The sequence below is a fragment of the Toxorhynchites rutilus genome, chromosome 2 (assembly GCF_029784135.1).
Source record: "Toxorhynchites rutilus septentrionalis strain SRP chromosome 2, ASM2978413v1, whole genome shotgun sequence".
Classification (NCBI taxonomy): Eukaryota; Metazoa; Arthropoda; class Insecta; order Diptera; family Culicidae; genus Toxorhynchites; species Toxorhynchites rutilus.
The window spans coordinates 297,176,305-297,202,274 of NC_073745.1; the positions used below are offsets into that span (position 1 = coordinate 297,176,305).

Consider the following 25,970-nt stretch of genomic DNA (forward strand, 5'->3'; position numbering starts at 1 on the left):
TCCAATAAAGACAAAAAAAAATTATCAAACGATTATTTTATTTTACATTTCCCTCTGAAGTTTACATCCCAAAAGTGTACATGCTTCTCGAATCTCGAATTTGCTTGAAACTGGGAAGTTCATTCGCTTCTAGTGTCTGCACGATTTTCCCAGGTTCCTAAGTTTAGAAGATCATGTTAGGACAGACATATTCCACTCTGCACAAAGGCAAGCGAGGACAAAAGTACTCGCAGTTTGCATTTATTTGCAGAGCCGATTTCCCCAGAAACCTCGGTTTTGAAGTCTGTGTTAGGGAAACACATTTCAATCGGAACAAAAATACCCCCGATTTGTATGAATTTGCAATGCCGATTTCCCCTAGGCTGCTTGGTTTTGATGGCTGTGTTAGGGAAACCGTAAATCGGGCCAATCAAAACGATGCAGTTAGGGCGTTTAGATAACGCCTAATATTTTACAGTTATTCAATTGTTTATCTAATGAAAAACAACATTTTGTTAGTTGCGATAGATGCGTAGAAATATTCCCTATCAAGTGATGCAAACATCTCTCCTATCCAGTACGAAATGTTCGAGCTATAAGCATTCGAAATCTTTCATTTTTTCTTGCATGTTCTGTGTTTAGGTTTTCATTTTACCCTCCATATATTCCGGTTAGACGTAGTCCCACGTCAAAATCTTCGGTGTTAAATCAGAAAAAACCAAGTCGCAAAATTAAAAATTTCGAGTACACGATTTTTGGGGAGCAGAATGAATCGAAAAAATATCAATAAATTTAATGAATATGCTTGTTTTGGGGGTGCAAATCTTCAAATCTTCACTGTTTTCAACCCAATACAAAATCGTTTCTGTCATCGTTCGAAGAATTTCCAGAGGACGCTATTTCATATGTCGGCTAAGGACTTCACCAGCACACTGAAAGTATGTTTTATTATCAAATTCTCGGTGACTACCCTGCAATAAATATCAAGATGACTTCCAAAGTGCTCGTGAGTCTAAATCACATCATACAACTCTCGACTCAGGCCGTCCATCTTTCTTTCAATGCAACGCAATATTGCTTTGCATCGGGGCCAGCAACATTAATTTCGTTTTATTCTATTTACAATCTTAAAACAAATCATGTTAATTATTAGTAGTAGCGGTTGTTTTTCGTTTTTTGAAATTCATACTAACATTGCTCGAGTAGTTATTTGTATCGCTCTTCAATTTGCTCCACATTGAATTTATAAAGTATTGATTACACCATCAAAATGTTGAAAATAAGTGAAATAGTTGGCTGCAGGAGAAGCTCAGTTATTGCAATTGCATGAAATGCTAGATTGATGTTACTAAACCAAAATTCCGTAATTTTTCGTCCCATTTGTTTATTTAACATTGATTATATTGAGTTTCATGAGTCGAAATGAACGTAACAGAATCATGTACATGTTTATCCACTTTCATTCCACTGTTCAATTATACTGGAATAACTGAATTAATGACCCATGATCGAATGATGTATGAAATGACATCTGGGGCCTGATTCTCGAATACACTTCACGGTGTAAACGAAATGAACGGCAAGCCATTGAACTACATTTTACGAGTTAGTGAAGCGTAAAGGATAAGAATGGGTTCTCAAGCAGAATGAGCACTTTTCAAAGAAAAATTATTAATGAAAATTAACTTCTCCGTACCAAAATTTGGGTTCAATGTGAATGGAAAACTTTGTTTTCTTCACTTGGTCAAATAATCTCATACCAAAATATTATCTGAAGTTAATTTTATATTACGATGATAGTTTTAGTGGGAAACTAATTTCGTATCCAGATGTCGACACCTTACCGTTGTCATCTCGGATACAATTCAATTCGTTTCCACCGTGAAGTGTATTCAAGAATCCGGCCCCTGAAGAAAATTATTTGGTAATAGAATCACGCGCCTGCAGAAAATCTCCGGGAAACGACAATTTATCGAAAAAGTTTTTCTGAAAACTTCTGACATGATTTAATGGGTGAGTCATAACAAGCGACACTAGAGAGAGACAAACAGCTGTGTGTGGTTTTGTTCTCCTCTTCATGGACATTGTTCGTGCTATTTGTGTTTTCGTTTGTTTACGATGAAGGTTGCGGAAGAGTTTTTTCCGAGAGCTTTGCCAAAAATGGTTGCATCTGGATACGAGATTAGTTTCCCACTAAACTTATCATTATACTATCAAATTATCTTCAGATGAAATTTTTATATGAGATTATTATATCACATGAAGAAAACAAAGTTTTCCACTCACATTGAATACCAGTTTTTTTTCGTTAATGATTTTTTATTTGAAAAGCGCTCATTCTGCCTGAAAACTCATTATTATCTTCGACACTTCACTAACTCGTAAAACGTAGTTCAATGGCGTGCCGTTTATTTTGTTTCCACCGTAAAGTATATTTGAGAATCAGGCCCATTGTGTTCTGGACGGACCTAGTTTCGTGCCAATATGCAAAGGCCACTCTGGATTCATTGACCACCCTTAAAACAATCCCCCAAACCAATTCCTGGCGCGTCCAATCGAATTATATTGGGCCATACTATCCCAATCGGCATACGAAAATGGTTGGGGAGCCACCACAGCTCAACAATTCAAACACCTATCATCAGATGTGCCTAAAAAGTGAACCTCAAGGTGGTTCAGATCATGATGGGTTCCAGGAATCTTGAGGAAGATTGAGGACGCTGACGGCGGAATGGTGTCGACATCTGGATGCGACATTAGTTTGTAAGGGGCCAACTCTTCTCCATCAGATTAGTCGGCCCTAAGGCAGTTTTAAATTACTAAAATTTGTATGAATTTTTTTTTTGCGTTATTTACCTACTAGAAGTACGTTGTTCTGACCCTAATTTAAACTAATTTCTATGAATTTTCAGATATTCTCACCAAAACTTACCATTATAATATAAAATTATCTTAAGACACAATTTTTGTATGATATTTTTTCACAAAAGTGATTTTCATATAAATAGAGTACTAATTTGGTTTGGGAAAACTAATTTTCATTGATTATTTTTATTTTAAAAGCGTGTTTATTTCTTTTGCAAACCCATATTCTCATGCCTACTCCCCCATTTCGTAATACGAAGCTCTATGCCGTCAACGCGTATTGTTTTATACCTCAAACGCACATTATATGGACTTGGGAAAATGCAATAAAGAATTTAATTTAAAAAAAAATGCCAAACGTGCTTTCATTCAGTCCCACTACTTATGACTCAATTGTAATTGCTATTTATGAAGCTAATCGAGGTACTATTAACAGAAATATCGAAAACATTCAAAAGAAGAAACACCCAATGGATTTAAGCATCCTTTTTTACTGGACTGCGAGATACTAGTTCGGATATTGAAGCGAAGATTAGAACAAAGAACAATATTATTACAATATTTCGAATGCCTGAAATGCTCCAAATCGAAGAAAAATATTTTTGTTGCGGTCAAAGTATAGAATTATCATGATTAACTCCAAATATTAAACAAGGAAATTTATCGCTTGTGGCTTCCGTCATGCCATGGGAGTTTGCTCTCGGATGTAATGCGGAATATGTAATCTAATTCCAGATTCTAAGCTCCCTATAATTGTATCAGCAATTCGACGTGTCAAATTCACCTGGACCTAGAACATAGAGTTCAGTTTATGATCAAATATGAGTGTCGTAACCAATTATTTCTTTTCTTCTGGAAATTCCGAATGAATTAATTATCTTGCGTCATGGACTCATGGCGATGTTTCTTGATCAAAAATGAATGAAGCCTTCAAAAAACTTAAATTAATGATTTTCATAGAATTTTTCGAAACTTAGTATTGCTTTCAGGAATGCTAATCTTGCTTCATTGCAACTGCCATTGCCTTTCCAATTCGTATTTGATACCCGAGTCGATAACATACGATGGCGCGATTTAAAATTTTATCTAATGACAAACTATAGTCACGCCATTCTTCTTCGGCAATACTATGGCTCGAGTCATCTCATTCGTCACGCGGAATATTCTTTTTTTTTCTCTATTATAGACGCTTTCAGCACATTTTGGCTGGTTCGTCACTTTTACTTCCATTTTTGGAAGAATGTCGGGAGTGAGAATTAAACTCGTGACATTTAGCGTGAGAGCCCAGCAAACATTAAATCGCATAACAAGCGTATATATAACATCATATGCCCCAAAATTTTGTTGGCATATAATGCGCCTAACTGGCATATGCATGCAAAAGTGGAGGCCATATACATACCGAAATTTATTACGAAAATGCGTATATGGAATTTGGGGTATTTAAGTATGAACGCCACCGGAGCGCAATTTTCATTATGAATTGGTTTTTCTTAATTAAATTTATTCTGAGGTCAACGTAATGGGGACGTAGTTCCCATTAATCGAGGATAAGGAACAGAGGCGGCCCTAAGCCGCCAATGTGACGCAATCAGAGTCGGCTGCCGACCCGCCGTCGGAAACAGTGGCCTTTCGCAAACAAACCTGTGTTCCATCGATTGCCCGGTTAGTTTGAAACATAGGAGACGATCCTTTAGTTAGCGGGCGTCGGACGGCATACGTTTACCCGGTTATGTTTTGCTTTGAAATATATCATTTATTGTATTTCGGCTCCGGTGACGCTAATACGAAAGTACCGTTGGCACTTCCTGGTGAATTATTTTTTATCAATCTTTTTGAGGCGGAAACCAAGAATAAATCCTAATACTGAAACTGATTTTGCGATATTGCTTCTGAATTCACCCAATAATAGAAATCATTATGTTTCCAGTCGTTGTATTTAAGTATATTATACATGTCTACCGATATTACAGTATAATTCCTCGAAATCTGTACACGTTTTACAGACAAATAACATCATGCGTTTTTCTTCCAGTGCCTTTGTGAATTTGAATGCAACCGCTAAATGTCATAATCAGCTGCGAGAATGATGAAATCAATAACAAACCTCGCGCTGCTTTTTGTGTAATGTTCGAGAGTCTGAAATACATTTAAAATTCTCAGTACACGAAAGTGTTTGTATTGACAACTGAAAAATGGACACCACGAGACATCCTCAACTGACGGAAAGAGAACAACGCAATGCACTGGTATGAAACTTTTAGAATAACTTCCAGCAATGAGGATCTTGAGTGTATTACCTTCCGATAGAACTTCCAGTTTTCGCCCGAGGAGCAGAAAGTACTCCAAGAATGTAACCGCGAAGCATTCTACCAAAGGTCTCTACCGTTTGGAACGGCTTGCGGAATCGGGACATGGTATGCTATTCAGAGAGGGCTCCTTAAGGTAATTCGGTTAACAATTTATTGTTAACTTTCTTTCGAAGCCGGCTAATGCGTTAGTGACATTTAAAATACATTTTCTTTCCACAGCCTAATGTGCGTTTTGGGGCCGCCCCTAAGGTGATGCTCGGCGTCACAATAGGTTACTTTGTCGGCAAGGTAAGCTATCAGAACAGATGCGCCGAGAAGATTATGCAGATTCCCAACTCAAGACTGGCCGATATCATTCGTCAACGGAGACAAGGAGCTGCAGCAGGGGTGGAAAGATTGTATGAATTGGTTGATTTTACGTTTGAGAGCCATTGAATGAGTGTGACTGGTTTCAGGATTCCGGAACAGGGTGGATTCGGAGCGGGTAGTATGTTATCACCTTTTGGACCGGCAATTCCAAGTGACAGCGTTACGGAGGAACGTCTCCGTGATTCTGACTCGCTCAACATGGACATACCACAGTATTCCGGGCTGGACGATAGTGGTCGCCCAACAGTTGATTGTAGGATTGATACTAGAGAATTGACGCTCACTTGTTGACTTGACTGCTTCTTCCACAGCCACTCTCTCTTTTGAGGATGATCTTCAGTTGCCTCCCAATCCGCCAGTGTCCAAAACTTACGAAGAATTGCGTCGTCAAAACCGGGAGGAGTACAGCAAGCGACAGCAGGGTTCATATCGGTCACCGGTGATTCTGGACGAAAGTCCTCCAATCAGACGTGAACCAGAACGGGTAATGTCACCGCCAGGAGAGCTGCCTCGGCCTCAAGCGAAGAACAAATATGGGGACGCTTGGTCTCAATAGATTGCTGTATTTCGCGGTTTATCAATAGAAATTATTGTTGGAAAGCACACAGTCTGTGCAATAAAATTGTAGCTTTGAAAGCATGTGTTGAATGTTTAAATAAGGGTTTACTTTTTTATTACGATGTTACGTAGTCTTCCGTGGTCCTTGTGGGTTAGTGGTAAGCGTTGCGTTGGGGGATTCGGGTTCGAGTCAGAAATTCTATCGTCAAAGAACGTTTTTCTGGCTGGCACTGGTTGAGAGGTAAATGTCTAGGGTGTGGTGATACGGAACAGTGGGCATTGCCAGTCTACAACAAAAGTCACAAAAATCCGGAAACAACTCCTCTAAGCGAATTGATTCCGCTATATGCTCCTTTCCCTAGTCCTGGTCCTTGGCGACGAAAACGGACTAACGATTGAAAACTCGGGACGTGGAATCGTGTGTTTTCCGAACTATTGAAGAATCACAAGTTCGACATCGTTTCCGTCAGTACCTAGTGATGGTTAAGATACGCCCAAATTTCTCCGTTGTGAACAACATTCGGTACCAATGCCCGCGACTGGAACAAGCAGATGTCGCCGAAAACTACGCACATCCTCTTGAAGCTGCGCTGCCGGAAGAGGAACAAATTAACGAAGCTACTCTTGGGAGCATGTTGGAGCATGGTTAAAACAGCGTAGCGGAGAACATCCTAGGACACGTGGAAAGAAGACGACGGTACGATTGGTTCGATGTTGAGTGTCAGCAAGTGTTACACGCTGCGCGGGAGCTAATGCCGCGTCAAGCTACCTGTCAGAAGCGGAGACAGCAAACCCAACTCTTCCGGGAAAAGAAGCGCCGTCAGGAAGAGGAGTGTGAAGAACTCGAACAGCTTTACCGTTCTCTTGAGACTCGAAAGTTCTACCAGAAATCCCGAAAAAGCTCCATGCCACGAGCAGAAATGTGTCGGAATAAGGATCGGAGTATACTGATGATCGAATGTGGTGTGACCGAAAGGTGAAAGCAGCACTCCGATGAACATCTGAATTAAGATGAAGATGTACCACCCCCAACGATTGGTGAAGAACTTATCAAGATGGGCCCGGAAAAATTGGTTAGTTATTTACACCGGCTGATTGTCAGAATTTGGGAAACATAACAGCTTCCGGATGAGTGGAAAGATGGAGTTATTCGCCCTATCTTCAAGAGAGGGGACAAACTAGACTGAGAACTTTTGTGCAATCACCGTCCTGAATGCCGCCTACAAAGTACTTTCCCAAATCATCTATCGCCACTGACGAACAGATTCGTGGGAGGTTATCAGGCCTGCTTCATCGAAGGTCGGTCTACTACTTACCAAATCTTCACCTTGCGACAGATCTTTCAAAAATTCCGTGAATACAAAGTCCCTACGCACCATCTATTCATCGACTTTCAAGCGGATACGGTTCAATGACACGAAAAGAGCTATGGAGAATCATGGACGAAAATGATGGTCTCTCTTGCCTACTGTTCAACATTGCGCTAGAGGGTATTATGAGACGAGCGGCGTTTAACTTGGGTGTTACGATTTTCAATGGATCCAGTCAATTCATCTGTTCCGCTGATGACGTAGACATTGTCGGCAGAACATTTGAGATTTTGCGAGCACTTGGAGTCTTTGAATGACGGGTGTTGATAGGCTGACCACACGTACCGTTTTTAACGGGACATTACCATTTTTTCGACCGATTTTGATTGTTCCGTCTTTTTATCAATTTGTACCGTATTTTGAGTATACAGAAAATTTTTATATTCCACTATTATTATTTTCAATAATTTTATACGATTCAACAACTGATGAATGAATTAGGATTAACATTGTTCTATTCGCAAAATGTTCACACAACTGCAATCGTTATTGAAAGTTCCGTTGCAAAACTTTATGAATATGCTTTAAAGTTTTTGTGAATTCGTTGGTGAACATGATAGCAAATTGTTTGAACAAAGTAACAAACAATTCTTTTATCTTGGACCTTCAATCAAGAGGATTCTTAGTATTCTTGAAAGATGGCGCTCTTATTTTCTTTCATAAGAAGAGTGTTCTGTTGTACTACGGGATTCAACTGAAAATCGATGCTATGATTGCTATGATTGCTTTCTACCAGAGATATCAGTTGGTGACCTTTCAAACATTTATTCGTCTTGTTGATAGAGACGATGTATCTGCCACTAATATTGCTAATATTGATATTTCATTAGAATTCTTATCAGTGTCAAATCGTCTTAAACTCGATTATCTCCAACGTTTGCCTCAAACCATTGTTCAAAAGTCTGTACTTCAGTCGGGACTTCAATCGGAACTTCACCCGACTCATATCCAATAACTGTTCGTTAGACGCGCTATCATTTCGTATCAATCTTACCAGTAACAATCTCAGCATTTGTGGTCAAGGTTATCACGACATTGAGCATGTTGTTTGGTCGTGCGAGGTGTATATTGTAGCCACATAGAATTTAGAAAATTCTCTTCGGGCCCGAGGGGAACAACCCATTGTGCTAGTGCGAGATGTGTTGGCTCAGTTAGACCAAATCTATCTTTTCCTCAAAATTATAGATCTCCGTGTGTAAACATCAAAACTGCCCAAATCCCCTTATGTCTCCTCCTCTCTATGATAAAATTATGTCATGAAATGAAATTGCATAAATATGATTTCTGACGGAGAGGTGGGGGTTCCGCCCCTGGTGCGACGCAGACTCTTCCTTGGGTGCAAATGGTTCTACTTTTCTGGCGGAAGAGGGGGGGGGAATAGTGTAAATCAACTCTTCCGCCCCGGGTGCAAAAGCTTCACTCTGCACCCTACTAACTTCGAGTCGTCTGCGTTTAATCGATTCCCCATTCTATTAACAGTAGAATAAGCAAAATGTAAATATACTTTAGAATTAAAAATAGATTTAGGATTTAGCTTTATCAAATTGATATAATTGAGTCTGTAAGAAGAAACGATTTATAAAAAAAATAGAACCTCTCAACATAAATGGAAAAAGACTTAGACTGACTTATGAGAAGCAAAGCGGTCTTGAAAGTTTAGTTGACTCAGTAAACGAAATCTATTTAAGCTGTGGATAATTTTACGATACTGTGTTGGAGTATATTGAAAAAATTAAAGTCAGTCGTAAATTAAAAAAAAGGGTTTTGACGTAGGACTACGTCTTACATTAAGGGTGCCAAATCAGAAAACAGGCCACGTTTTTGTGAAATAAAGTTAACGTTAATTACTTTTTTTGCTGCGAACGGGTTTCAACGATTTACATAGCAATCGAATCGGATTTTTTTTCAAGATTTGTTTGATATGCTATACATTACAATCCTATAGTCTGTATATGGTTTAAAATGATGAAAATTGAAAGCATTCCCATTTCCTCATACATTTGTTCTGTCCATTTATGTGCTTTCCCGAACAGAGCTGTCAATAATGGGCAACTTATGCAGCCGCTAGAATAGAAACAACTGGAGCGGTATAGCGAAAAGAGAAAATTTGTGAAGTAAACTCCACCCTTGAAGTAAGCTGTCGTATAAGTATTGCATCTCCTCTGAGGAAAATTCTCAGAATCTTTCTGTGCCTGAAACAACAAAGGTCGCTTATTCCGCTCGTTTTGTGTTCTGTTTCCCCTCGAGCTGTGAACGCTAGCGCATATTTCACTGGAAGTGCATCTGGCATTGCAATTAACACAACCATCCGAGTCATGGCAAAGCAGGCGAAAAAAGAGAAGAGTGCAAATGATTATAGGTCGCTTCCAGCCATCAGTGTTTGGCTTTGTGTGTGCTGCTGGTTTTCATTGCGCGAAACTCATAGCGAATTCGTTTTTGTTCAGTTCCAACCCCAGTGCCACACTAACTGCTGTCAAAACGTTTTTTTATTCACTCAGTTTCAACCTAGTTTCGCACTAGATTCAACCCGAAAGCAGTTAGTTTCGCACTGAGATGTTTCACGGGTTCGCACTCGGGTTCACCAATACAACTGTTCCATCTCAATAAATTAAATAAAATAAAAATTCTTATTGTACCATTCACAGTACATAGGACAGTACACACATATAATTTATAATTGTAACACCCACAGTACACATTTTACACAACCCCATTACCATGCACAACTAGGATAACTTAACGAAAATATCACAGTTGATCACAAAAAAAAATAATTCTTGATCATTGACACCAATGGTCTTCGTTAAAAAAATATTTTTTGCAGCTTGGTCGTTAATAAGTCGATGTTTATCACTGTTGATAATTGAAGAGTGGCAAACAGAGTAGTATTTGTACTAAATTTCAACCAAATGTTCTCTGTAAAAAAGTGTCAAACATTCAACCTCCATCCAAAAAATGTACGACCACCTTCACAACTGAACCGGAAAAGGTAAAGATTGTGTTCGCATAGTTGACGTAGAATTACGATAAGATATTTACTGTATGTTGATTTTGAATGAGATACGACACAGTCGCAGCCGTCCACATGTTAGAGAAACATTGCGGTCTACACAAATGTATGGGAAATTAGAAGCTCTCATTCAAATATTATTTTACCAAATGAGGTTTTGAAAGTTTTAGATTTATTTACATTGTAGTAGATTGTTATAGTGTCCAAATTAATTGGACACTCGGAATTTCTTTTTAGTTATATCAGAACCTAGAGCGGAGTTTAGTGATATATTCATGTGATGTTCAGTTTCAGGCATTTTCGTATACTCGCTCACTTCAAATCACTTAATCTGGGCTACTTCGTACAAATAGGCTCCCAACAGTTTAGTCTAAAAATAACAACAAATCATCACGCTAATTCAAATATTAGATAAAACCTTCATACTCACCCCTTCGATATAATTACGAACATCGATCTTCTCGTTCTGTGAGTGCGCTCCATCATCGGAGGCACCCATCGGTAGCAAAAGCACGTTCTTGCCGGTGGTCTGCTGCAGTGTCAAAGTCACAGGGATTGATCCTCCCTCTCGAGTCATATCCGGATCCACGTTGTACACATATTTGGTAGCGACACGTGCTGCCTGATAGTGCGGATGATTCGGATCCTCTGTCCAGGGATTACCACCGTGGGCCATTCGCACGGCGAACTTGTTGGGCGAGCCTCGTTCGGCCCATTTAGCGGTAAGATACTGAGCCACGTATTTCTCGATCAACTCTGGGGTTTGGTCGGGTACGATGCGAATCGAAAACTTCCCGATTACTTTCTTCGGGATAACTGTTTTCTGACCCGGTTCGTAGAAGGCACCTTCAACACCGTGAATCGAAAGACTTGGTTGCCTCCACCGATGCATCAAGATTTTTGTTTTGTCCTCGTTATGCAGCAGACGACCCGCGCCAAGCTGATCGCGATAGTCGGACACATCGAAGTCGATTGCGTCGTAGATCTGCTGCTCGTTCGGTAGCAGCGGGGCGACCTCTTTGTACACGTTGGGAATTAAAATTTTACCCTCTTTGTCGGCGAGTGTTCCCAGCAAATATACAAGATCGTTCATTGCTTCGTATCTGAGGAATAAGATAGCGGTGATTATTTTACGAGTCTTTCAAACAAGATTCTGTTCAGCTTACACCGTTCCTCCAAAAACCCCACTGTGTAGATCCTTTCCAGCGCAAGCTACCTCCACCTCGAAATAGCAAATGCCTCTCAGCCCATATGTAATACAAGGTTTATCCCTACCGAGCCAATAATTGTCGGACACACACACGTAATCCACCCCACTCAGGAAGTCATCCTTTCTCTTAAACAAAAGCTCATCCAGTCCTTCGCTGCCCGATTCTTCCATTCCCTCGAAAACAAATTTCAGATTCACCGGCAGGGGCTCCCCGATAGCCTGATAAGCCTCAATCGCATGTATCCACCCGAGCACCGGTCCCTTGTCATCGCTGGCACCACGACCAAACAGCTTTCCATCCTTCTCGGTCAGCACAAATGGTTCGGTGTCCCACCCGTCCTCCAGAATAGCCGGCTGAACGTCGATGTGACCGTATAGCACAACGGTCTTCTTGGCGGGATCCTACAGGGAAGGCGTAGGGAATGTAACAATCGAAAGTTATTTCAGTTGATAGCTTACATAGGAGACAATAAAACGATCGATTATTGATATGCCGAGTGGCACTCAAGTGATAACAGGCAGATTGATAATTCACATTGTTCACAGCTTTCTGTACGATGTTGTGTAAACATTTTTCTATGTATGATTATGGAAGTTTTTTAATAGACGCAAATGAAAGTGAAAGCTTATGAAGGGGATTCAATAAATGATAGCTGGAATTGTATCGATCATCACGAAATATCATTCTTATCAATAGGGAAAAATAACTCGGTGAAATCTTCTCTATACAGTAATTTATATTTAATGCAACATTTAGCTAATTCTACAGACCTGTAATGCGACATGTTTAATGGGACATTTTTACCTCTAATTGGACATTTTTGTAAACATCGAGTGCGGGGCCCAAATTATGGTCCCTAGAGTGCCAATGAAAATGGCCATCTCGAATTTTCAAAGCGAACATGATTGAAAATGTTGACGATTTTCATTGGCACCCTAAACCATACGTTTTGCCTCGTATTCCGAAAAATCAACTAAGTCCCAGAGTGTCGATTTTTAATAAAAAAAAAGTCCGTGTCCGCTTCATAACACTAGATCTCGACGTTTCATGCAATTTGAAGACATTTGGCATCAGAAATTTTTTTTTCAAAAACCCCGATTTCTTTTACTCCCCCCTTGGGTGATTTTTCGGTTTTCAAAAAACTCAAACTTTGACGGATGTGCGACACTAGTAAATGAAGTCCGATTGAGCTGATATTTTGCATAGGGTAGTTTTTGGTGGGAATCAACATTTTTAATCAAGTTCGCTTTGAAAATTAGAAGGTCATTTTTCCCATACATCCATTGGCACTCTAATGGCCCCACAAAAAAAAAGTCGCTACCAGACGTCAACACTGTACCACTCTCATCGCCAATGTCCAATGACAGGTCAAAATATCATCCAATGCGACACTGAATGGCGCCTCGGCATGTCGCATTAAATGTAAATTACTTGTATATATATAAAAGTCTCGTGTCACGATGTTCGTGGTCGAACTTCTCCGAAACGGCTCGACCGATTTTGATGAAAAACTTGATAGACATGAGAATAGGTCGTAAACTGTATATGATGCCGCTAGGATACCGATTGCCATATATTTAATACCGAATAGGGTGGTTCTATGCAGAAAAAAAATCTGAATAATTTTTTTTCCTATATTTGGCTTTATACTATACATATAACCTCAAATTTTAACCTAAATCCACTATTTTTAATCACGATTTTGGTATATTTGTGTGAACAATATTCAAATAATTTAACCGTTGTTCGTTTTTTAAACAGAACGAAATTCATTAAGCTTGTTCAATGACTGAAGGTGGAATGCCCGCTTCATAAGACTTTCATTCACAAATGTACAAGTAACCTCATTTCGTCTCAGTCAGGAGCATCTCCGGCGCGCTGGCACCCGGTTTTGAATGAGCACAATGCATTATTCAAATCACGCTTGCCCGGATTATAAAATGACAATCACGCTATTGATCGGAAAGATGTTTGCATCAATTGATAGGAAATATTTCTACGCGTCTATCACAATTAATAAAATGTTATTTTTCATGAGTTGAACAATTGAATAACTGTAAAATGTCAAGCGTTATTGAAACGCCCTAACTGCTAAGTTTTGATTGGCCCGACTTACGGTTTCCCCAACACAGACTTCAAAATCGATATATCTGTGGAAATCCGCTTTGCAAATATACATGTAAGTCGGGGTTATTTTTTTGGGGTATTTTTCCCACTGAACTGTGTTTCCCTGACACGGACTTCAAAATTAATGTGCCTGGGGAATTCGCTTCGCAAATACATGCAAGTCAGGGGTATTTTTTTGTGTTAAGTACTTTTGTACTCGCTTGTCGTTGTGCAAACCGGAATGTTTCCCTAAAACATACTTTTAAACTGAAAAGCCTGGAAAAATCGTCATTTTAGATACAAGAGGTGAATGAGCTTTCGCGGTTCAAGAACTACGTGAACATGAGATGTGCAATAATTTCAGAGGGAAATGTAAAATACAATTATCGTTTGACATATCTTCCGTTCACATATTTTGGTAGTCCTAGGCATCATATCAAACGTAAAAAGACGTTCATCGATTTTTTTCTTGTACCGAAGAACATAATCTATTACAAAAATTTCGATGCATTCTAAAATAATATACGAAGTAGTAAACAGGTGGAATAATATAATTGCGTAGTTCTACGTCAAAAATATGCGGTCGTGTCCTAGATACAACCCCTTACAATTTTTTTATATTTCAAATATGCTTTGTTTCAAGCGAAAAAGAAATATTTCAACGTTAAATTTAATTGAGTATCATGAGTACAGTGCAGTAAGAATCGTGGTTTTGGTAGATTCTAGTTGAAGATTCCCCAGAAATTGTTTAAATGATATTGCAGCGAAATTCAAAAAGATAGGGGTTGGGCGCGAAAACAAAACAAAACAAAAGTTCAATAAAATATGCGTAGAAGGATTTTATTCGTCAAATATGATCCTCTATCACCTCCCAAAAGAATTCGGATTTTTAATGTGAGAAGGATATTTTATGACTCTAAGGGGATGAATCAAAAATTAAATTCTTTTTTGTGTTCAGAAAACAAAAAATATATGCCTAAAAAACGAATTAAATTTTTTAAAATTATATACAGTGAAAATAAATCGGGGATTGTACATAATCGAATCTACCCTGTAATCAGTTGAATTTTCTGTGTTTTTTAGTTTTCTGGTTTTTTGGTTTTTGAGTAAATTAGTTTATTAGTTTTCTTATTTTTTGTTATTTTTTTTTGTTTTTGTTATAAAGTTTTCAGTTTTTCAATTGTTAATTTCTGAATCTCATAATTTTTTAAGTCCATTAGTTTTTTTCAATTTATAAGTGTTCAATTTTTTTTGCTTTCTTAGTTTTACATATTTTTTTAGATTTTTAGTTCTTTTTGATTTCAATTTGTTTTACTTTTCTTAGATTTTCAGTTCTTTATTTTTCAAGTTTTCTAGTTTTTTAGTAACTTAGTTCTCTAGAGATTTAATTTTTTCAGTTTGCTAGTTGATTTTTAGTTTGTTATTTGTTAGTTATTTAGATTTTTTATTGTTAATTTTTTGAATTTTCTATTTTCTAGTAATTTTCTAGTTGTTAGTTTTTTAGTTTATTGTTTTTTTTAATTTATTAGTTTTCTGGATTTGTTTTTTTTTTTATTTTTAATTCTTTAGTTGTCTTATAGATTTTCTGTTATTTGGTTTTTTATTTTTATAGTTTTTCAGCAATTGATTTTTTTTCGTTTTTGACGTAGGACTACGTCTAACCGGAAGATATAGGGGGTGAAATGGAAATCTAGGCACTGAACAAGTAGGAAAAAATGCAAGATTTGGAACGCTTATAATTCGAGCATTTCTCAATAGATCGCAAAGGTTTTTGCATCAATTGATAGGAAATATATCTACGCATCTATCATAACGAATAACATTTCATTTTTCTTGAGATAAATAATTGAATAATTGTGAAATATCAAGCATTGTCCAAATGCACTATGTGCCCATCTTTGATTGGTCCATTTTGTGCTCCTCAAATCGTATCGACCAAAACGGGCAACCAGAGCAGCAACGAAATAGAATGAAGCACGATTGGAAAGGAAAAAGAAAAAAATGAACGAAGCATTGGTCGCAGTCTAACACATGCGTAATTCTCGAGCCAGCCAGTCAGCTTAAAAATCCCCGCTCCGCTGCCGTAACGATCATTCTCATCCAAACCGTACACCACATCGGTTCGCATCACAACACATCAACAAGCAGCCATGTCTGGACATGGTAAAGGATGAAAAGTGAAGGGAAAGGCAAAATCCCGCTCGAACCGTGTTGATCTGGAGTTCCCCGCAAGGGTAGCTAGGCCGAGCGCGTTAGTACCAGTGCACCAGTCCACCTAGCCGGCGTTATATAGTTTCGGCCGCCGAAGTGATCGAGTTAGCTGGCAAAGCTGCTCGCGACGATAAGAAAACCCGCATTCGGAACAGAACATATTCGGTTCGGTGGACATCAAGACAACAGGAGTTGCAGCGAGTGGCGAGTGGCAAACGCAATCGCAAAACGGCATCAGGTAGCAGAAGAAAAATGTTTGTTCTTTATACAAACTGCTTTGGTGGCAAATCCAGAACAAGGCGGCATCGAGGGCGTTCGAAATGGTTTTTTTCAAAACCACGAGTACTAAGTTTTCTAAATTGGAACCATTCCATAAAACAAGGCGCTTTTCAGGGCCATTAAACCTTCCAAAAAAGAGTTTAGGAAATACAGTTCAATGCTTTCTAAAACATTATCCAAAATAAATTGATTTTTTTATAATTTGTTTGCCAGGATCTGATGAGTATGTGAATTTGGCAGTTGTTCTGAGCTTATTGATAGTTGGGGACTTTCCCGATTATTCAATTTTCACCAATTCTTAAATTGTTTCCAGATTGAAAGTACAGTAATTTACAATTAGTTCGACATTTAGCTAATTGGACGGACATGTAATGCGACTTATTTAGTTGGACATTTTTGTAAACATAGAGATCCAAATTATGACCCCACATTGAAAGTCGACACTGTACCACTGTCATCGCAAATGTTCAATTACAGGTTAAAATCACCTCCAATGCGACACTGAGTGACGCTTCGGCACGTCGCATTGAATGTAATTTACTGTACAACATGTCACAAAGCTGGATGGGAAGAAATTTTCCAACTGTGAAAGCTGTGACGAGTGGCAACAAATCGCTAAACAGGAAGGTTTAGCCGAACAAGATGGGAATATCGAGTGATAACAAAACAATAAACTCTTTACATTGAAGATAATTTTGTGATCCTGAAAAGGACCCTTTTTTTAGCCTGCATGTGAATCCAACGAGCGAACAAATCGTAATGAATGTATTTTTTTGCCATCGCTCCCTTTTAACGCTCATTCGTTCGTCTCGTTGGACTCGCCCCTCTGGCTGAGTCTGCCGATTTGTCTCTATCCTGTGAGTGTGTACCGCTAGAGTATAAAACACGCGGACCCCAAAAAAAATATCTAATTTCCTTCAAACCGTAAACCCGTGTGGTTGTACGGCATCGGCATCGTGAACGTAACAAAGGAGGACAAGTTAAGGGAAAGGCAAAGTCTCACTCGAACCGTGCAGGTCTCCAGTTCCCTGTTGGTCGCATTCACTGATTGCTCCGCAAGGGTAACTAGGCCGAACGGATTGGTGCCGGAGCACCAGTATACCTAACAGCGATTATAGAGTTTCGACCGTCGGAGTGCTCGAGTTGGCTTGCAAAGCTGCTCACGACAATCAGAAAACCCGCATCAAGAACAGAGCAGCTTCGGTTCGGCCCTCATCAAGGCAACAATTAGTTTCAGTGAGTGGCAAAGTGTTTCTCCGGCACGTCGCATTAAATGTAATTTACTGAACAACATGTCACAAGCTGGATGGGAAGAAATTTACCAACTGTGAAAGCTGTGGCGAGTGGCAAACGCAATAGCTAAACAGGAAGGTTTAACCGAACAAGATGGGAATATCGAGTGATAACAAAAACACAACACCAAAGGTTCTTTTCAGAACCATCCACATATTCATAAAGAGTAAACAGTGAACTAATCCATTTTTCTGGTAGATAGGTAGATATTCACGTAGGAGATGAAAATGAAACAATATATTTAAAATATATATTTAACAAAAGCTGTCCCCTTTGTATAGTCCTACGTCACTCCGGTTATGTCCCCGACATTACCCACCCGTCTTTTGTCTTTGGGTTTTCAATTTTTGGCTATTTATTTTTTTTTATTTTAAGTTCTTTAGTTTTTAGTTTTATAGTTTTTTTTTAATTCTTCGGTTTTTCAATAATTCAGTTTATTAATTTTCTGTTTTTTGTTATCTTAGTTTCCTAGTTTTTTTTAGATTATTCGTTATTGAATTCTTTAGTTTTTACGTGTTTGTCTTTGATTTTTTTAGATCATTCGTTATTTAAAAATTTGGGTTCTTCCGTTACAAAGTTTCTTAGTTTTATAGTCACTTAGTTAGCTTTCTTTTTTGTTGGTTTTTGAATTTTTTAGTTTTTCAACATTTTAGTTCAGTAGTTCTTTAGATTTGCAGTTCTTCAATTTTCTAGTTTTCTATTTTTTATAGTAATTTAAGTTATTACTTTTTTTATTTTTTTATGTTTTAGCTCTTTCTTTGTTATGTTTTTTTAATTTTTTGGTTTATATTTTTAAGTTTTTAGTTTTGTTTTGTTTTGTTTTGTTTGTAGTACTTTTCGGAGTTTTGTTTTCTAGTTTTTTTAGTTTTAAATCTTCTAGTTGTTTAGTGTTTTTACATTCTTAATTACTCTGTTTTAGTTTTTAGTTTTTTAGTAATCCAGTGTTTTAGTTTTCTAGTTTGCTGTCTATACATGTTTCTTTCAGTCTTTCAGTTCTCCAGCTTTTCAATTTTTCCGTCTTAGTCTTTGATTTTTCAGTTTCTTACTGGTTTACTAATTTTAGTTCTAGTTTTCTAGTTTTTTGGTTTTCCAGTTTTTTTAAGTTTTCTAAATTTTCATATTTTTTTTTTATTTTTCACATACTCCATTATAAACAGACCTGATTATATATTATTCGAGTTTATACTTGATTTCACAGTACACCTTCGATTATCCGGAGAAGCGTGTCCCATAGTAATTCTATAGACCTTCCAGAAATTTGAAATGTTTTTTTCGAATACGATTTTAAGCAAAAATTTAACATTTCCACGTTGAGGTGTGAGCTGAGTACAGTGCTAGTAGTAAGAAATTTCTTCGATGAAAAATTCCTCCGCCAGAATGGAAATCGAGCCCGAATGATAATGTGTGACGCCAACAATTCGGCCCCATGAATCGATTTAATAGTTAACACATTCTTGCTTCAGAGACGAACCAGCCCCGGAGACTGAGAGCCTCTCAAAAAAGGAAAAAAAAACCTTATTGCTTCGCTTTCCATTCAGATCGTATCGAGAGCGTTTGCACAGTTTTAGTGTCGGTCCTAGCTCTCAAATGTATTTATTGTATAAAGAGAGAGTTGTCAGAAATACGACTAGAAAGTAGTCACATTTCGTAACACATCCGAAAACAAAGCCATATATTTTATATTTTCTTACGTCTAACTATCAATCCCAGTGATCAACGCTCTCCTAACAAATAGCTCAGTGTCGGTTCTTAGGGACCGACGTGGGGCTAAACGTGTTAATAATAACCTAGCGCCTGAATGTTTCAGTTGTACAGCGCGGATTCGATTATATAGTCTCCGATTTCTTTTCACTGTATATAATCGAATCCTGTATATAATCGAGTCAAAAAAAATTTTTTCTCCGTTTTTTATGCATATATTTTTCGTTTATTGAAAATTAAAGAATTTAATTTTTTAACCATCCCCTCAAAGTCAGAAAATACCTTTCTCATATGAAAAAAATATTTTTTTCCAGAAACTCTCAGGAGCAGATAGATGATAATATTTGAGGAAAAAAAAATCCTTCCACGCATATGTTCGAATTTCAACAATGTCAGAGTTATAGAACTTTTGTTTTGTTTCGGCTCTGTTGCCTCAAACTGGCTCTACACTAAAAAGTACACTGCCTCAGCCGATTCTGTTGCTTTCACTTGAAATATAAGAATATTTAGTACAGAATGTAGCAGTGGAACGTCTAAATTAGTGGATTTAAAAGTTTTTCATGTGTAATGATTAATTTAAAAGTTTTTCATGTGTAATGATTAATTTTATCCCAAAAATTCATATTAAACTTGATTATTTTTATCAATCATATTAAAGCTCTTAAACCACTCTACAATTTGTCTTTGACACCCAACTTCTATCTTTCTTAATTTCGCTGCAGTATCGATATAAACAATTCCTGGTGAAAATTCAAGCAAAATCTTAAAAAATCACGATTTCTACTCCACTGTAAATAGGCACTGAAATTCCACCATAACGTTCAAAGGTTACATTTTTTCTTGAAACAAATCATTTTTAGGAGTGAAAAAAATGTTTTCAAACTGTATACAATCGAGTTGAAAATTGTATATAATGGAATTACATATCAAGTCCGCCCTGTATAACAATATTTTCTGAAGAAATCATCAAAATCAAATTACATCCGAGCAGTTACCAGCGTCAGTGCATATCGTAAACTCGCAACTCGTGGGTGGATTACATCAGGCAAAAGTCTCCATCACTGAGACAAGGCTTATAACTTTCATCTTTTGCAAACCTCTATAATACATCCTGGAAGATGTGGAGTTTAGGCACTGTTCTTCATAACAGTAATTCACGTAGCTCATGCCTATTTTTTACACAGTTTGTGCATTGAATCAAACTGAGCGCAATAACGTTCAGTCACGAGAAATTGCAAAACCGTTACCGTACGACAATCGTAACTTAACTAAAAGTAGAACAGATTAACACGAAACGAAATTCAAATTTTGTCAAAACCCACCCACTCACGGATGCGATGCGGGCGAGCAAAACGGGGTCAACGAACTGTATAGAGTTGCATTCAAAGGCATCAATTCTTCCAGTCAAAACAACTGATCTTCGTCGCTATTGTAAGCAGAACCAACTTTAGTTCACCAGGACTAACAAAGTAGCTCCATAATAAAATGCATGTCAATATTATTCATTTTCTGTCAACATGTTATTTGATACGCTCTTGTTTCAACACACAATATTGAGTCACCGCTGGCCGGGACGTGCAGTTGAAACTGCGTTTCAAGTTACGCGAGTGAGGATAAGCCAAATGACTCAGAAGAATCGGAAAGATGCTACACTATTGTGTCATAATCGCCAACCAACAAAAACATTCAACGATCTTGAACTGGAATACAACGGAACCCCCCTTCAATGCAAGTTCAATTAGTCGATTGACGAACACAGAGTCCCGTACTTACTTTGCCCAACTCGGCCAGAATCACCTTCGGCAGATCGAGCACTCGTCCATCGGAAAGGGTCTGCTTGCCAACGTCGGCCAGTTCAACGGTCGCCCCAAGCGCTCGCAACCGCTCGGCAACCCAATCGACCATACGGAAGATTTCCGTCCGCGAATCGGGCCAAGCCGAGACCGACTTGATTGCCACAGCTTCCGCTAGCGCACTGATGTACTTGGCCTTGTTGGCATCGATATAGCTATGGAAAAGCAAAGCAAGTAGCGAAGTGTGAAAAAGGAGAAATTAGCTATCTTTGTAGAACAATCCAGCTCAAAATGCAAACCTAAACAGGGTTTTTAAAACCGCTGGAACCGCAGCTTCACTAGCCATATTTTATCACTTGTCTGCTCTGATAAGAATGCCCGGCGAACAAAGATTATGGAATGGAAGAAAGTACCCAAAAGCTCGAATCAACGAATCAACCAATCAACGAATCAACAATCAACAATCACAATCCAACCCAATTCGCGGATCACTATCAACTGACCGGTTTCCAGCGAATGACACTGACATTATACTGCAGTGAGAGCAGAGCGTGAATTCATGAACTGAGCAAAATGAATGAGAGGAATTCGGGACTTCGAAACTGAGAGAAAACAGTTTGTATTCGCGTTGACCAGGGGTACGACTAAAACGTCAAATCCCTCATATTGCCAATGTACCCAATATTGTTGCGGTTTACTGACATTTTGGTTCTGACGATTACTGTTGTTTACAACACGGTCCGGTTATATAGTTAAATAGTGGCTAACTTTAAACTCCATGTTGAATCTGAACACCTCCATGTGAAACCGAAATACAAAAATCGCTGAAGCAGTTAGAAATAAAGCAGCGCAATTTCCGTGATTTCAACGATTTCAATCCTCGCAAATGGTATGTTGGTAAACAAATGACGCCATATTGATTTTGACTTTGGGTAGCCTATATTCAATTGATGTCTAACCCCTGGCGTTGACGGCATTGAGTTTTGTGTGTTCAATTTGTGAAACAAAAATGATAATGTATTTTCAGGAGGAAAAACAAATTTATAAAATTAAAATTATGAATTAAAATTAATTTTTCATTATCAAATCAATATTTTATATAATAGAGCAAGACGTTTTCTCTAAGCGATGAGAAAATCTCGAACAAAAATTATGTCTAACCTGATTTCATATAATAATGATTAGTTTATAGTGGAAATATCAATACATTATTTTGATAATAGTTGAGTAAAGATCAGAACTTGGCGCCTTCACTATTCAAAAAACATCAAGTAATTATTCTCATTCAAATTTCTACAGCTCAAACTTACTTGAAGAGGTGCTTATCAAAAACAAGTTACATTAGCTTCACTTCAACAGGAAGCTTACGTAGATGTCAACACTATACCTCCGAAGTAAGCGTAAGAACACACTGGACGGCTTCCCCGCGCGGATTTTGCAATGACAGACCGCCGCGGGGCCTCGATAATGGAATGTGAATCCGCTTACTGTCCAAACAGTTGTACCTTGTACCATAGACTCGTCTTGCATCCGTCTATAAAAATATGATAATGGCCGCTAGTGAAGCCGTCGAAAGCCGCTGAATGTGTTTTTCATCGAGCTCCTGCTGCGACTTGTCATTGCGAGAATCGCGCGGGAGAGCCGTCTAGTGTGTTTCCACGCTAACAAAATTCAATAAATCTTTTTTCATAGAGCAGGCAGGTTGCACATTATTTCAATACACGCTGGTATTAGTTTGCGTGAATGAGTGGTTAACAGACAGTGCGCCCCATGAAAAAGTGACGATAAAAATATCTCCAGAAGCGATGGAACAACGTATGAATTGGTAGTTCTTTTTTCAATGAGTTCGAGCGTTGTCATGATGGAATAATACAGCTTACACAATTTTTGGCTTTAGAGCTCCTCGTTGACAGTTAAACTCAGTTTCAGCAGCCTCACGTTTTTAGCGATATTGGAGGGAATCTTCTGATCCCATCATATACGATTGATTTGCACATATGTTTTGCTCTCTGGATCGCTTTCCGGTAATGAATCTATTTTTGTTGCCAGTAACAACCCGAGACAAGAACGGGGAGCATTCATGATATGTAAAAAAAAATGGGTGGGTTATATCTATGATATAACCGCAAGGTTGACGTGGGACTACCTTAGCTTAGCAATCATTTGTTTGTATTGATTAAATTTTTGATTGAATGAAACAATTTCCGAATTCAATATACTTGCTTTGTGAGTAAAAAGATTGTATGATGCCATGTAAGATCAGTTCATGCATTGTGATAGATTATGTTTTCGTTACAAGTAAATTTAATGGCAGTCCTTTTGCGTTTGGTATGATGACATCTTGGTTTTGAAGTCTGTGTCAGAGAAACACATTTCAGGCGCAGGTGTCATACTGACTTGCCTAACTTTATCTTCTTCTTCTTCTTCAATGGCACTAACGTTCCTAGAGGAACTTCGCCGTCTCAACGTAGTATTACTTGCGTCATTTTTATTAGTACTTAGTTGAGATTTCTATGCCAAATAACACGCCTTGAATGCATTCTGAGTGGCAAGCTCTAGAATACGCGTGATCACAGTGCAAGTTGGAGGAAATTTCTTTGACGAAAAATTCCCCCGACCAGAACGGGAATCGAACCCGAACACCCGGCATGTTAGTTATGACGCTATCCACTCGGCCACGGGAGCACGACTAACTTTATATACCTGTTTAGTAATCAGATACAAGTATAAAATCAAATTTGTTGCGGATATAAATTGAAAACCGTCTGTATTCTTACATTACTTCACTGATGTGCTACAGATTTTCTTACAAAATACTGATAGGGGTGAAACAAGGCGCCTAGAAGTATATCCTAAGGTGGGCCAACTTGCTAAAATCACTCTTCAGCCATCTTGGGAGTCTACTGTGTTTTGTTGGTAAACAAAGCACAATACGTCTGTGACCAAGCTCGCTCATGAGACTGATCATCTCGTCTCTTTCACGCTTCAAGCAAATAATTCCCCTTCTGCTTTCTTCCGTACTGTTTTCATATACCGCTCCCCTACCAACTTAGGGTGCTCATACACTGTTTGGCCGAAGCCAAATATTTGACTCTTTTTGACAGATAAAATTTGATCAAATATATTCTACACAAAACACGACAAGCAAATATTCAGTTATTGGATGCCTAAAATATTTTTTCAGTCTGTTCTTCGAACCTGTCGGTACATGGTTAGGTTACCTTGGATATTTCAGTTGATTTTTTTCCATGTTCGGTGTTTGATATTGTTTACTACTGTTTAAAATTGAAGAATGGCAAACAAAATAGTGTTTGTACAAATATCAAATCAAACCTTATCTGTCAAAAAATATCAAATATTTGACCTCCGGGCAAACAGTGTACGGCCACCTTTAGTGACGAAACGGCCTCATCTAGTACCTTTACCCTACCTCACCCGTCTTGGGGTGAAACACTGGGATTAATTTTCATAAAGGGGGTTGAAAACCACCCACAATCCGTTTTGCCTGCCAAAATCGGGTCGATGAAATGTCAACAATCGACCTCAAATGCTGCCACCTTGCAATCGAGTTATCGACCTTTCATATGCATTCATCGAACAACTTGACGCCACTTTTTCGCCAACATGTGCAAGGCGTCGACCTGCTTGCAGCGCTGCTTTCAGCACTGCTTGCTGCTTGTTTGTATTGGTTTGTTATTGAAAATGAAAAGGAAATACATTGATCGATTTTAAACATATTTATTATTATTCAAATCCGACTGAGTACATTGATGAATACCTCCTTGCCCTTGATGACACAGATATGTGGATGAGGAGGATTCTTCAATGTGCGTGAAGCACGGGATCTCCGATGGGGAAAATTGCTCGAAATACTATCGATGGCCAGGTCCTGCTGCGGTTGCTGTTGATGCTGTTCCCCGGAATAGCACCCTGGACTTAAAGGATACTGCTGCGGGAAAGCTGATGCTGTTGGCTGGTGTGACAGAAGTGGAAATAAGCAATGTGGTGATAAGGGAAATCATCTTTCTCATTCGCCGATTGATTGAGTCGGATGTATTCATAGCTGAAACAAAATAAAATGATCAGTAAGTGAAAAGCAGAAATGAATTCCCTACTCACCAGTTGTATGATCCGGATAAAAATGCGAACATTAAAATATCATGCGATTACGTTCGCTTACCTCGCCTATTTTCATTCTACTATACAACGGAATCAGTGCATTCGGGTTCCTCCGGGTAGTAATTCAGCTGAGCAAGTTGATAAATACCTCCTTGTCGTTGAGTTTTCGTGTCTGAAGAGGATTTTTGAATGTGCGCGAAGCACGGAACCTCTAATGGGGAAAGTTCTTCGCAATACCATACCATGGTCAAATTCTGCTGCTGCTGCTGTTGATGCTGTCCCTCGGCATTGCCAACAGGGGTTGGAGGTTACTGATGCAGGAAAACGGATTTTGGTGGCTGCTGTGATAGAAGTGGAAATCCGCACTGTGGTGATGGGAGAAATCATCTTTCTCACTTACCGATTGATGGAAGCAAACGAGTCGAATGTATTCATAGCTGATAAGACAAGATAAAATAATTAATAATTAAAAAGCCGAAATATATTTCATACTCACCAGTTGTATGATCCATTTGTTTTTGTTTGAGATGACAGTTTAGCGGAGTGGAAAAAAGAACCACCAGTGATGCCATTTGGTTTGTTTAATTATTCAGTATTTTCGACTAACGAACTATCCGCGTTGACGATATTGGGGAATAGGCATGACAGTATGGATTTTCAGAAGGAATGAATACACTTTTAAAATGAAAATTATGAATGAACATGATTTTTCCTTAATCAAATTAGTACTCTATGTAAGTGAAAATCACTATTGCCTGCAAGTGGTGAAAAAACGTCATAAAAAAATATGTTTT

At 38.4% G+C, this 25,970-nt stretch overlaps 2 protein-coding genes and 1 long non-coding RNA gene across 4 annotated transcripts; 1 reads left to right on the plus strand and 2 right to left on the minus strand.

Moving 5' to 3' along the window:
- The first annotated feature begins 4,910 nt into the window (after positions 1 to 4,910).
- On the plus strand, positions 4,911 to 6,161 carry LOC129767434 (OCIA domain-containing protein 1). 2 transcript variants are annotated; one of them, XM_055768335.1, is made up of 5 exons: positions 4,911 to 5,093; positions 5,164 to 5,289; positions 5,376 to 5,554; positions 5,612 to 5,778; positions 5,837 to 6,161. In XM_055768335.1, exons 1-5 carry the CDS (start codon positions 5,040 to 5,042, stop codon positions 6,079 to 6,081), a joined length of 771 nt encoding a protein of 256 aa, XP_055624310.1. In that variant the 5' UTR covers positions 4,911 to 5,039; the 3' UTR covers positions 6,082 to 6,161. The 2 variants fall into 2 exon arrangements, with proteins under 2 accessions (XP_055624310.1, XP_055624309.1); XM_055768334.1 differs by having other exon boundaries at positions 4,912 to 5,093; positions 5,155 to 5,289.
- A 4,551-nt stretch (positions 6,162 to 10,712) lies between these two features.
- On the minus strand, positions 10,713 to 21,562 carry LOC129767427 (cytosolic non-specific dipeptidase). Its single transcript, XM_055768328.1, has 5 exons — positions 21,357 to 21,562; positions 21,038 to 21,272; positions 11,630 to 12,075; positions 10,894 to 11,566; positions 10,713 to 10,833 (listed from the first exon to the last, which is right to left on the minus strand). Exons 1-5 carry the CDS (start codon positions 21,401 to 21,403, stop codon positions 10,786 to 10,788), a joined length of 1,449 nt encoding a protein of 482 aa, XP_055624303.1. The 5' UTR covers positions 21,404 to 21,562; the 3' UTR covers positions 10,713 to 10,785.
- Positions 21,563 to 24,817: 3,255 nt separating this feature from the next.
- On the minus strand, positions 24,818 to 25,844 carry LOC129767439 (uncharacterized). The gene is made up of 3 exons (XR_008741519.1): positions 25,673 to 25,844; positions 25,177 to 25,613; positions 24,818 to 25,120 (listed from the first exon to the last, which is right to left on the minus strand). It is a non-coding gene; the product is annotated as an uncharacterized LOC129767439 (long non-coding RNA).
- Between the last annotated feature and the right edge of the window lie 126 nt (positions 25,845 to 25,970).